The sequence below is a fragment of the Eptesicus fuscus genome, chromosome 22 (assembly GCF_027574615.1).
Source record: "Eptesicus fuscus isolate TK198812 chromosome 22, DD_ASM_mEF_20220401, whole genome shotgun sequence".
NCBI classification, from domain to species: domain Eukaryota; kingdom Metazoa; phylum Chordata; class Mammalia; order Chiroptera; family Vespertilionidae; genus Eptesicus; species Eptesicus fuscus.
Window position 1 is genome coordinate 1,809,701 of NC_072494.1, and position 13,436 is coordinate 1,823,136.

Below are 13,436 nucleotides of genomic sequence, written 5' to 3' on the forward strand. Positions count from 1 at the left end.
ATGTGGCCTGCCTGGGAATCAAATCCTGACCTCCTGGTTCATGTTCATAGGTCGACACTCAACCACTGAGCCATGCCGGCCGGGCCCAAGGGTGTTTTAGAAGGAAAGAATCATGAACTGGCTTTAAGAAATGACTTGCCAGTTAGCCAAGGGTCCCCCCAAATAATACATAACATGTTTACAAAATTTCTAAGGTGTCAATCAAGAAGGTCACAATGACTGTGTTCACAGACCCAGGGGAAAAGGTGGTGACCCTTGGAGACAAGATGTCAATGTCAATGGCCAACGAGAGAGCCACCTGCTGCCTGGCACAGGGTGGTGTCGACAGCAAGTCCACGGAGCACAAAGGGGCCGAGCGGTCGAGGGGAGAGTGCTGGAGGGAAATAAAGGAGGCTGACCTTTCAGAACAGTGACAGCAGCAGCCTTAAATCTGGAGACCTGGAATAAACGCTCAACACTGTACGTCAACAACCTACCGGGCGGCACCGGTGTGTGTGCTGACCTACTATGCCCTGCGTTTCTGGGAGAAGGCTTTAAAACAGGCGAGGGTGGGGACAGGGTGCAGGGAGGACACCAGGTAGTGGCACATTGAGACCCTAACCCTGTCAGTTAGGCCTCTTTAGTTTATTATTTTAAAAATATATATTTTTATTGATTTCAGAGAGGAAGGGAGAGGGAGCGAGATAGAAGCATCAATGATGAGAGAGAATCATGGGCCAGCTGCCTCCTGCACACCCCACACTGGGGATGGAGCCCACCACCCGGGCCTGTGCCCTGACCCAATCGAATAGTGCCCTCTTGGTTCCTAGGTAGATGCTCAGCCACTGAGCCACACCGGCCGGGCCAGTTAGGCCTCTTTAAACCGCACGGGTCTCATCTTTAAGACACCTACTGTGGGCCCTGGCCGGGTAGCTCAGTTGGTTAGAGCATCGTTGATACACCAAGGTTGTGCTTTGATCCCTGGTCAGGGCACATCCGAGAAGCAACGAATGAGTGCATCACTCAGTGGATTAACAGACTGACGTTTTCCCCTCTTCCTTTCTCTCTTCAAATCAATAATAAAAACAACCACCACCCGATGTGAAGGGTGGCCGTGAGGCTCACGAGAAGGTCCCTGAGACTTGGAGAGCCTTTAGTCCTGGAGTGGGAACTCTGTGCTGTCTCAGCATGGTAGGTGAGATGCCCAAAGGCAGCATGACCTTCCCAAAGGCCCGAGAGCAGGGTTAGTGAGGCGTCCACTAGACTTCCGATTCCTGTGCACTTCCTGCGTCTGGATCTGTTCCAGCGGATCCGTTATAACCCGTATGTGACTCAACTTGACCCACCACTGAAGACAGAACACAATTCTGATTAAAACTTCTAACTGGACCATTTTGCATTTGAATGTACCCCAGCAAAGGAAAGGTTCCGGCGCTTGGTTCTCCGGTGACATTGTCATTAGCGCCAAGAAACCCTGGGCATCAAGGTGCCCAGATTCAGCAGGCAATTCTCAGCACCCAGAGCCCATGTTGCCGCCTGCGAGTTGCCAATGTCTCTCCTTCTCTTTCGGCTCTCACTGAGTCAGGCTCTGTCCAGTGGGCTGGATTTGTCAGTGTTATTTTCCCCTCGACCCATTCTAATCCTGCATGATCTGCCTGAAGTAGCAATCTACCGCTATATTGGTCAGGAGATATTCTGCCTTCATGGAGACCATTTCATTTCAAACTACTTTCAGGTCAGACGCTGCCACTTAATAAGGTTTGGAACCCTACACGGAGTCACTGAGAGGCATAAAAATCACTTGTTAGTCATGGCACTTTCTTCTCCCATCACCACCTCGCTGCTTCGTTTTGATGGCTCCATTAGATACAGGCTCATTCTTCTTCTTTTTCCTTGACGCCCTCTTACAACATGTAGGTGTTGTCTAAAAAGACAAACCCCCCTTCACACCCGAGAAGCTGCATTACCGCTAGAATGTTTAATAGGAAATGGTGTCCTGGCTCTGATACTTAATACTTATTTTAAAATGTTACCCAGGGCGGACACCCAAAACCAACCCGGATGTGCCATCCGAGAGGCCAGGTCCGCCGAGGGCATTACGGGGTCCACGGAATGTTTGTTTACAAGCTCCTGAAATGGACTTCAGGCCTCAATGACTGTGAGCACGTTTGACTTTGACTACTTCCCCCGGAAAGGGATAAAAATGAGATCACGTGCCCTTCTAACTCCAGTTCCATCTCATGACAAACCGTCTGGAGTCGCCTCAATTCTGAGACCTGGACCACGTGGGAAAACTCAGTGTGGAAGCTGCATTTAGCCATGACCAACTCTGATGGTCTTTTCCGGAAGCTATCTCTATTTCCAACATAATCCATTAGGATTTATAACTGGGATTTGATTGAAATTCATTGTTTTCAACCTGACAGTGGCCAATGACTTAATATCAGCCTTCTTTCCCACAGGGATTTAAGAGTGGCACTGTATCTTACAAACGCAAGGACACTTTGTCAATAGGTCTTGAGAGTCCAGCGCAGTTGTCATTCGAATAGCCCATTCTTCCCCCTGCTCAGTGGAAGAGAAGGGTTTAGAGAAGTAGGAGCCAGCTCTGTGGATACCACTGTTCTGATCCAAAGCTGAGGGGTTTTCAAAAATTAACACAACACAGCGATGATGCTCCCCCATCCCCTCTGCCCCTTAGGGCACGTTAAGTGCAGGAACAGGGCAGCTGGCTGTCCACCGCGAAAGCTCCAAACCAAGTCCTCCGCCGGCCCAGCCGCTCGGCAGCTCACCAATGCTGCAAACTAACCCCCATTCCAGCCTTCCTCCTGCCTCCCCCGGGTTTCACAGGGCTGCACACCCACATGCATGCCTCATGGCTACCCATTCATCTAGCAGCTGGAAAGATGACACTTGACATTTGGAATCTCTCCGGTGAAGACGCTGCCGGCTTTCCCATTAGCTCCCCGGTGAGACTGTAAGGTCGAATAAGCTGCCGCAAAACCTGCAAAGGGTAAGGGGAGCACTCCGACGTGGAGCCGGGGCCATTTAAATTTCTAATTCTCAAATCCTGGTTCTGCAGATAGCGTCGAAACCACCGGTGCGTTTCAGGGCAGAAGGATGCCTTTGAAGATGCGAAATTAAAGTGGAATTTTAAGCAGCGATAACAAGTGTCTTCTATGTTGAGTGGGCAGGGGTACTTCGAAGCCACAGAGACGGGGACGCAGATAAGTTCCTCTGAGTTGGTTTTCTAAAAGCCCTGATGGTTATATATATATATATATATATATATATACATATACACACACACACACACACACACATATATATATATATATATATATATATATATATATATTTATTTTTATTTTTTTTGCAACTGCTCATCTTTGTCCACGGCAGAAATCTTTAACACGAGGCACGCCTAGGATCATTCTTGAGGTATTTTCACATCATAAAAATTCTTAGAGGTAGCTTTAAAAATTCTTATGATTCGACAATGTGGGGCTCCTTTTGAAACTCACTGAGCCCAACAGAAAATAAAATTGCAAAGATTCCAGTGGTAAGAAAGTGCTGTATTCTCACAAATCTCTCAGGTATAAACATTTGCCTGGTTCCTCTTTAGAAAGGTACTTCCTTTTAAAGAGACTCCAAATCAGAAAGTGTTGATAACCAGGCAGAGATATTAGAAAGACAAAGTCCTTCCCATAACCTCAAACTTTAAAAAAATGGCAGAAGATGAAAGATTTCATCTATTGATATGAACGCACATGATCTAATGGACTCTACAGCCTTGACCCTCTACGCTGTGCTCCGTCTCAAGTGCCCCGTCTTCAGGGCGTGCTCACCACTTTCTACTCCTGTTGGTTAACGCCGTGTTTCCCAAGTGAAAGACCGGCAGCACAAATGGACCTCTCTAAGGGTCCAGGGTATGTCCGAACGTAGGTAAAACTAATAATACGATTAAAAAGGAAAATTAAAGATAAAAAATCATATGCAGAAGAAACGGGAGACACGAATGATATAACACTCTCAATCTTGAATTCATCACCACACGGAGTGAAATCACGTGTGTTAACAGCAATCTGGTGATGCTGAATAGTTCCTCATTTCCAACAGGGACAGACAGGGATCCCGACGGATGTGCCTCGGGCCCCAATCTCAAAGCAAGCCTTGGGTCCCATGCCATTCCATCAACAGGTTCTCCAAGAGGAGGCTGAGCTCACGGGAAACCATGGAAATATTTAGCAATAATCGAGCTCCTCCTTTCTCTTCCAATGAAAACCACAGCTGACTCACCCTAGGGTCGGCCGTGGCATGAAACTCTCCACGAGGCGCGGAAATCACCGATCCCTTTCTCAGAGCTAGCGACCTGCCACTGGATGGTAATGGCTTTCCGTCAACCTTGACCTGGGGCACATCTGAACTAGGGACCAGGCACTGTAGCCAACCTCTGAGATGCCTAGCTCCCCCAGCAACTAGGGATGCTGATATGCCTCGATCGCATCAGAAGAAAGTACACAAAACCTCAAGCCGTAGAAAAGTAGGTCATTAATGCACGGAATGGGTGATAGTTTTGAAGAAATTTACAAACACCTATTTCAAAACAGAGCCCTGTTCTCTATACACCTGAGCAGGATCACATCCACTGAGAGGGAAGTTCATTAAAACATCTAAGCTTTGCCCAGCCCGTGTGGCTCAGGGGTTGAGCTTCGACCTATGAACCAGAAGGTCATGGTTTGATTCCTGGTCAGGGCACATGCCCAGATTGCGGGCTCGATCCCCAGTAGGGGACGTGTAGGAGGCAGCCAATCAGTGATTCTCTCTCATCACTGATGTTCTATCTCTCTCTCCATTTCCCTTCCTCTCAGAAATCGATAAAAATACATTCTTTTAAAAAATGATATTGCTATTTTGGAAAGTTTATTGTTTATTGAATGAATGGATCAATCAAAGAAACCACACATGAATGACGACATGACAGACAGATGGATGTCTATGGGTGAATAAGTCAATGCCTAAATAAAATGCTTTTAAAATGACCTGAAACAGCCTCTTTCAATCTTTGTTAAAATTCTATACTTTGTCTTTCTATTCAGTTCTCCTAGTTCCTAATTTTTCTCTAACACCATTTTAACGACCTAACGGAAAGGACCTCCAATTACCCACACAACACACACAGCACACATCTGTAGCTCAGAGTCTGAGCTGAGCGCGGTCCACTGTCCTCTTCTGTCATCTCCGCTGCAACCCCATGGGGGGCAGCGAGAGTTATCACTGACCCCGAGAAGACCGCGCCCTGGAGCTGTGGGTAACCTGCCAAGGTCACACCGCTGGGAAGTGCGGGGACTGGGCTTGAAAGCAGGCCTGGTTAGTTCAGAGCCCGCCTTCCTAACCTCTCTATTAGCCGCTCCTCAGGTAGCCACGCTAGGTCCCTCCCCACGGCAAGTGTGAGCCAGCACCTGGCACTCAATAAGGGTAACTGATTAAGCTCACTGGTGACGCTCTCTCAGACAACTGTGGGGATTATGGTGGCCCCAACAGGGATGTCTTTACATCACCACCTTGATCTGCAAAAGTATATGACAAAGAAATCCTAAACAGCCAACTGCACTGAATGCGGCATGCGTCTTTACTACGAAAGTGTGCATTAAATCATCTTTAAAAGTATACGAAGCAGTGATACATTTCCCCTGAAAACTAAAGTAAGCCACGAGGCCAGGTGCTGTACACCTTCATTGGTGAACGCTCTTCAGACACCGCAGAAATGTCTCCTAAGGAGCACCTCACCTGAAAGGAAACGAGTCATCCCCAGCGGTTGTGGACGTGGGTAACAAACCCATTCGTTTTCCTAACTCCTCTGGAACTCCTCGGGAATGAACGCTCTCCCTGCACGCATTTCCCTGCTTGATAGATGGACACACTGTTTATTCTGAGGGCAGAACAAGAAACAGGCCTGGGCTCCGGCTTGTGTGGAGACAGACCAGGAAGCAGGCTCCTGTTGGGGGACCTGAGGACTCGGGGAGGAAAGAGAGGGGGGAGCAAGACCCGCCGGACCAGCAGGGTCCAGGGTCCAGGCGGAAGAAAGGGACGGAGGAGGGGAAAGGCCAATTCCGGAGAAGTGTTGGTGTGCTGGGGAATCCAAACTGGCCGCCCACCCTTCCCTGCCTTCCCCCTGAGGCTTGACAGTCTGTTCGCTGCTTCTATCTTGATGCAAAGAGGAGGGTTTTCCATGAAGACACTGGGGTCAAACTTGTGTTCCAGGGAGGTGACCTGGCGAGGGCAGGGCACTGAGCTCGAGGGGGAGGGAGTGGAGACAATTTTAAGAGGCCACAGAGGCCAGGCCTGAGTTAATGGTAGTGTAGTCAGGGGAACATCCATGTTGTCTGTCTGTTCCTATTTAGTCTTAGCACTCTGCACCCAGCACCCTGGCCGGGGGTGGGGAGTGGGAGGGGGGAGGTGCCCAGATGTTACACCCGACTTCCCTTTCTACTCCAATCTTAAAAGGCAATTCAACAAACACTATGTTGGACGAGTCTGAATCCTTCAGCCAAGCCCCCACCTCATACCAGTCACAGATTTTCCATTTTATATTCCAAACACTATTACTCTTAGCAAAATGCATTTTTAAAGCAGGTCTGCTTCCTTTCTTTCTTTTCATCAGCCCTCCAAGTCTGTTCCTCCCTCTCAGGAGTGAGTAGAAGCGAAGGGAAAGAAGTGCCCCGCTCCTCAGGGCGTTGGCCAGATTCAGGGAAACAGGGAAGTCAACAGAAGAACGCCCTACGATTCCTTCCCGGAGGCCACGGAACGCACCACAAAACCACAGTCATCGCCTGCAGTGAACCTTCTCTGTGTGTCTAACTTAAAGCTGTAAGTGGGTTTAAAACTTTAGGGGAGAAACGAACACCTCCCACTCCCCATGGATGCACGTTCAATCTCACCTTTTCCAACCTCCCCTGCCCATCCGCCTTCCCACCCTATTCGCTCCTGCAAACTGAATTTCCACCTTCTCTAGGTTCCCTCTGGCCTAGCCCCAGAGCCGTATCTGATTCCTTTCATTCCTTCAAGGAGATAACAGTCTGGTAAACGAGATGTCTGGTCGACCTAATTTGGACTGCACACAAAGAATTTCTCCAAGTAAATATGTATGAGACCGATTTCCTATAGAGTTATTCTATATATTATAGACATGTTGATATGAACAAGCAAGCAGTAAAAATAAAGTATTTATCCACTGGGTGAAATGAACCAGGATCGACTGCATATACCTACCTGTATGTATCTGTGAATGAACCAGGAGGCTTGCTTTCCATCATTCACCGATTCCACGGTCGTGTTAGCCATTCCCACGATATCACCCCCTGCAAACACCCATGGTTCGCTGGTCTGCATCGTCTCGGGGTCGACTTCTGGGAGACCCCATCTGTTAAATTTGATAGGGCTCAAGGCTTCTTTCACTGGAAAAAAAAAAGGTGAAAGACAACAGATAATGACTAATCTGTGCATCTTGTAACAATAATCTGAAAATTAAGAAAAATTATGATTTAATGATTGTTCTAGGGAGTCAAACAACTGTTTTTAATGAAGCATAAACATGGAAAGTTAATGACCTGAGTTAGGAACGCATTCAAAGTATTGACTTACTTTCTTTGTCCATAACCACAGTTTTCAGATTTGTTACTCATATGCTCCCAAACTTGTTCCTTTGTGTCACAGGTGTAAGTTATTCTGTGAACTTGGGTCAATGGCCAATTCCTTTCTTGCACAACAGTAAGTTTTATAAACAAGACAGTACCAAGTCTTCCACCCTGACACTGACTCTTTCGCACTTAATGTGGAACAATTTAATAATAAAGGGAAGAGCGTTCCCTTTAGTCATTAATTTGTTGTGTTTATTTTGTAAACGTTAACAAAGGCGAACATGACTATTAGCCCCTTAAAGCAGCTTCCGATAGACTGAAATAACTGTGAGGTACTCTGTGTCCCAACGCATTCAAGGAAGAGGGAGAGCTCCTTTAAGAAAAATACCTGGAGGAAGCTCTGACTGGACTCATGGTCCTGAGAGTTGGAAGAGACAAAGTGGATCAAGACCAGGAAGAAAGGTAGATGGCACCATATGTGATGAAGCAAACTGAGCCACGATTAGGAGAAAATGTTCTCTTCCAGTATTTGTGTCATGAATTTGAATGTAGCCTCTCAGGACAGATTGAAGGAGGTATTCTTCACTCCAATTCAAAGGAGAATATAGCCCGGCCGGTATGGCTTAATGATTGAGCGTTGACCTATGAATCAGAAGGTCCCGTGTTCGATTCCTGGTCAGGGCACATGTCTGGCTTGTGGGCTCCATCTCCAGTAGGGGGCGTGCAGGAGGCTGCCAATCAACGATTCTCATCACTGATGTTCCTATCTCTCTCCCTCTCCCTTCCTCTCTGAAATCGATAAAAATGTATTTTAAAAAAAGAAATAAGTAGGACAGCGAATAAGAGGTCAAACAGCTGGTTATGAGGGTATTTAACATATTATAGCAAAGCTTATGTCAACTGAACTAGAAACCAATGGTTTCCATTTAATATCTAGTATGTTGACTTACCAGGATCTTCAAAGGATCCTGGAAAAAGTAGGACTTTAATAACTTATAGGAATATAAGCAACGGGACCAGCAGGGCGCTAGGCAGCCAGTGCCAGGATGACCCTTCATGGCAACTTGATCTTCAAGGGATACAGGTCCGTGAGCATCACCTGCCTGCAGGCACAGCGGCCTCCATGTAAGTGTATATGGAGAGCCAGGGGGTCGGCAGATAGGTAGACAGAATATGAATTTGCTTATGAAAACGTTGTTGGAACTGATGTTATAAATCCAAATACCATCTTTCATCATTCCAATGGACTCTTTTGCAAGATAACCACTATTTCTGTTATTTAACCATATTCTTTAAAGCTCCAGAGGATTTAGCATAGAAATCAAATCAAGGATTCAGTCAAAAGAAAAACAAAGCCCATGTGCACTTCCTTCATCGTCTGTCAGAAGGGAGTCCCTCCACGCAGGCGCTGCTCACGAAGACGACTTCCACCTTCCCTGTGCAGGTAACCTCTCCTCCGGCGCTCCCGGGCGCACCGTGCGGACACCTTTCCCAGGGGCACAACCCGACACCCAGGAGCGCGTCTCCTGCTCCGCCTTCATCCAGCGTGGAAGGAGTGAAAGGCGAAGGGCATGGGAAGGTATGCTTAGCTTTGTAAACCAAATAACCGCGTGCCGTTTCCTAGGCAGAGGCGACTGGGGATTAATAGAAGCGCTGTATTCTTTCTTTCTTGTTTGTACCCTAATGGGGTGGGGAGGGACTTCCTGTTGGGGCCAGGCATTTCCCCACAGATCCCGACGAGACTGCATCCTGCAGGGCCCCGCAGCATAGGCCCGGGAAGCTCGGCAGCAGGACGGAAAGAGAACTGGACAAAGAACCCAGGCCCTGCTGATGCCCAGTCTCTACTCCTCTGCACACGGGAGAGAAGCGTGTTACATGTTAGGGTGCCTGGAATTTCATGCAGTCTTTCAAAAGAAGGAAAACATCCCTAATTTTAACCAAACATTGGAGATGTATGTTAATTTTCGGCTTTAATTACTACTATGTTCTAATGAGTTGTGTGTTTTTTAAAGACACTGAGGTAGCTTTCAAACAAGAAATGGTTTTGAAGTAGGAACTTTTAGTCAATTTAATGTTATGCATGGAATGATTTCCCCCCGTATAGACTTAATTGTATTGTGACACACAAGTTCTTCAATAAGCCACAGCTTAAACCGCAGCAGCTGGCCCTCAGGGACCCGTCACCAGGAGACACAGATTGCCAAGGTCAATTAGACGGATGGAGCTGCGCTGTCGTATTGGCAGACAAGCAACCCACAAGCATATGACAAGTCTATTTCTCGGTATTCATAAAAGGGTGTCAAGGCTGTGGTATTTCGGAGCATAAATGTAAAGTAATGCTCCATAAACAATACACAGGAATCACAATAAAGAAGGATGGCTCCTATTCTATGCCGAGTTGGAGATGTTCTAGCGTGAGGGGAGAGGCACAGAAAACCCAACATTTACAACACGACGGCATCTTGAAAACAAAGCTGGACCATCCCTGTGCTTATGGTTTCATTTTGCAGAACCATCAGCCACGAGGACCAGAGCACAGCGAACACCCAGCGAGCTGAGACCACATCCCCGGTAAATCAACGCTGAGCGCAACATCTCGGCAAGAGCAAACCACCTCTAACGACAGGGCCAGCGGGTCAGAGGTCCCCTTAAGGAACCTGGGGGAGGAAGGGCCAGGCCAGAGAGTGCCTTCAACAACTGAGTCATCAAATCCGAGGGCGTGGGTCAGTCTTCACATCGCTGTCGCGTCGGAGTCTTTGAAGCAATATGCCAGCCACTCTCCATCACCACGGGCCTCAGGAAGAGTCCTCATGGTCTCTCACAACCCCTCCAGTCAAAAAAGTCAACCCTGCTTCTGCACCTGTCCGCTCCTCCGGGACCCTCCTTAGAATAATACTGCATTTCTCCTCGTCTCCTCTCCTTTGGAAAAATGGTTTTCTCTTTTCATTGCCCCACTAACATCTTTCTTTACCTGGTTTCTTAGAATAATTTACACTGCCTATTGATTATTTTCACCACCCAATTATTCCTGCCAGTCAGCCCCTCGAGGGGAGATATGGTCTCCACAGAAAGCAAGTTCTGAGACCTCGGGCCTCCTCCCTCGGCCTTTTCCGTAGCATCCAATGGTGGAACCCCGTTAATTTGATCTCCTTTTCTGATTGGCAGGATGTCCCTCTATCTGGGCTCTCCCCATCTCTAAACTCTCTTTCTGGGGCTTCAGTTCAGCCAAAGGCAACTCTCTCCAGGTGACTTTTTCCGTCTCACTGGCATCACCGGCGCCGAGGGAAGACTGGGAAGGAAAGTGAGCCGCATTTATGGACTTCCTGTACAAGGGGGCATGAGCGCACTAAGACCACAGAACTCTTTCATGGAGCTATTATCACCCTGAAAACAGCCAATGGGTGGCAGCGCTGGCATCTGAATCCAGTTATTTCTGACTCCAAAGTCCTCGTTGCCACTGACCCTTGGTACAGAAAGCGAGGCATGTGCCCCGAAGTTTCTTGAAGCTTCACTACTGGGGCTCTAGGAGAAAGCAATGGGGGTTAGAGGGACAGCAAAGGATTCTGGTCTTGGCCAGGTTTCTGGATACAGCCTTTAGACCGTCTCATCCCCTGGGACCTTCTCATGTCCCTTTATGTCAAATTAACCACAACCATCTTCCATTAACAAGCAACCGTGTAACTTCTCCTTGAGTCTTGGGACATCTGAGTCAGCACCTTTCCCCGGCATCTAGCCCTGTCATTGGGACATAGGAGCGACTCGTGCACAGTTTTTGGTTGAAAAAAGTAATATGGAAAATGTAATAGCTGTTGTCCCATTAGTTAGCATTCATATTTAATTTTGCATAACTTAGGATCAATTTATTAATTTTCTTGTCTTATTATTTTCACAATTAGAGAGCCATTGTGGAGAATAAATGCAAATATTTTCCTTTTTTTTTTCTTTAAAGTTTCTAAAATAAAACGTCTCCAGCGGCAAATCCACGCCTCAGGAAGAAGAGGCCCTGGGCTAATCTCTCTCGCTTCGTTTAACTATTTGATGTCCCCATGACTATGATTAAATAATGTGCAGTTTGAACAAGCTTGTAGGAGCCAGGCAGCGAGAAAACACAGATTTCATTTTCTTCCCTGGGATGCTCAGGACTGCTGGGGCTCCCAGAGTCAAACACAAAAGATGGACATCAATAATCGCCCATGGCAACTCCTCCTGTCTCCCTTGTATTCCCCAGGGAGCCTCCTTCTCATTTCCTCAACTGACCAACTAATCAATTCAGAATTAAAATGGTCCAAACACTTCACCTTGATTTGCTTATTTCTCTGCAGTAATCCCATCTACTTAAACCTAGAAACTCCTTGAAGACCTGATTTCATTTTATCTGGAAGCCATCTCCTCCACGAGGCCAGTGTCCTTGAAGGAAATGCGTGGGGATTGTTTTCAGATTCTCTGTTGGGTCCCCAAACGCCACACTTTGATTTGCTTATTTATATTCAATGATACCATCTACTTAAGACCACACACTCCTGGAAGGAATAGATCATCCCTTAATCTGATTTGGACCCTGATCATCATAATTCTATGCACATTTGGGTGCTTAATACTTCTTGATAATTGGGAGGCAGGGAAAAAGAAAGTAGAAAGGCTCCCGGGATGTTTTATACATGCTCCTCAGCCAGAGAACTTTCCAGAATGCCGAATGAGATCGTGAAGGGATACAAATAATGACAGAAAGGGGTTAAGAAAAATGTTTACTCTAAGATTCCCCATTGGCTGCATTTGAAGCCTAAGTAAAAACAGTAGTAAATTATACAGCGTGCCGAAACAATATTAAAATATAAGTGAATACTGAAAAATATTTTAATTAACAAAATAAATCAAATGGAAAAGATTCCCTAAATAGAGCTTTAAAAGCAAGCCCACGTGAGTGTGACTGCCATGACTAATTATGTACCCGTGGAATGTGTGTTCAATTTGGGCTTATTTAAACAGCAGAATGCTCATTAGCTGCAGTATATCTGTGAAGCTTCAGTAAACAGTTTAATGGTTTTTATGTTTAACCAATTTCATAAGTTCCTGTAATTTTAGCTTTAGCAGCTCATTAATGTTATTTTCTGATATCCATCTTACAGCTTTTTTCCTTTCCCTTGTCGATCGGCTGGAGGCATCCTTCCGTGCAGGCTTCAGACATGCAGCAGCGTTCTTTTCAACAGGTTTTGTGCATAAGTAAACACACACATCAGGACCACAGCTTCTGCCTGGCGGGCGTGGCTCAGTAGTTGAGCATCAACCTATGAACCAGGAGGTTATGGTTCAATTCCTGGTCAGGGCACAGGCCCGGGTTGCAGGCTTAATTCCCATTATGGGGCATGCAAAAAGGCAGGCTATCAATGATTCTCTCTCATCATTGATGTTTCTATCTCCCTATCCCTTTCTCTTCCTCTCTGAAATCAATAAAAATATATCATTAAAAAGAAAATAAATTTTGAAGAGCTCCTTCATGGGCGGGTGGGAAGAGATCAACCAAAGAACATGTGTGCATATATGCATAACCCATGGGCACAGACAATGGGGTGGTGAAGGCCTGGGGGGCAGGGCTAGAAGGGGTCAATGGGGAAAATAAGGGGACATCTGTAATACTTCCAATAAAGATACATTTTAAAAACAGTGGAGGTACGGCTAGCACAGGGAAAAGGCTGGCCCTGGAGAACACTAGACCACATAAAGCTTGGTGGGACCTCCATGGATGGTAGAGAGCAGGGCTGCCTAGTGCATTGCCTGCGCACATGCATGACTTTGGTGTTGGGTAGCTTCCATATGTCGGGG

At 46.7% G+C, this 13,436-nt stretch overlaps 1 protein-coding gene across 1 annotated transcript in view; it reads right to left on the reverse strand.

Moving 5' to 3' along the window:
* DPYD (dihydropyrimidine dehydrogenase) overlaps positions 1 to 13,436 on the reverse strand; it is a 370,484-nt gene that overhangs the window by 155,647 nt on the left and 201,401 nt on the right. Inside the window, exon 12 of the mRNA XM_008147316.3 lies at positions 7,249 to 7,433. Coding sequence (XP_008145538.2) covers positions 7,249 to 7,433 — 185 coding nt within the window. The remainder of the gene's footprint in view (positions 1 to 7,248; positions 7,434 to 13,436) is intronic.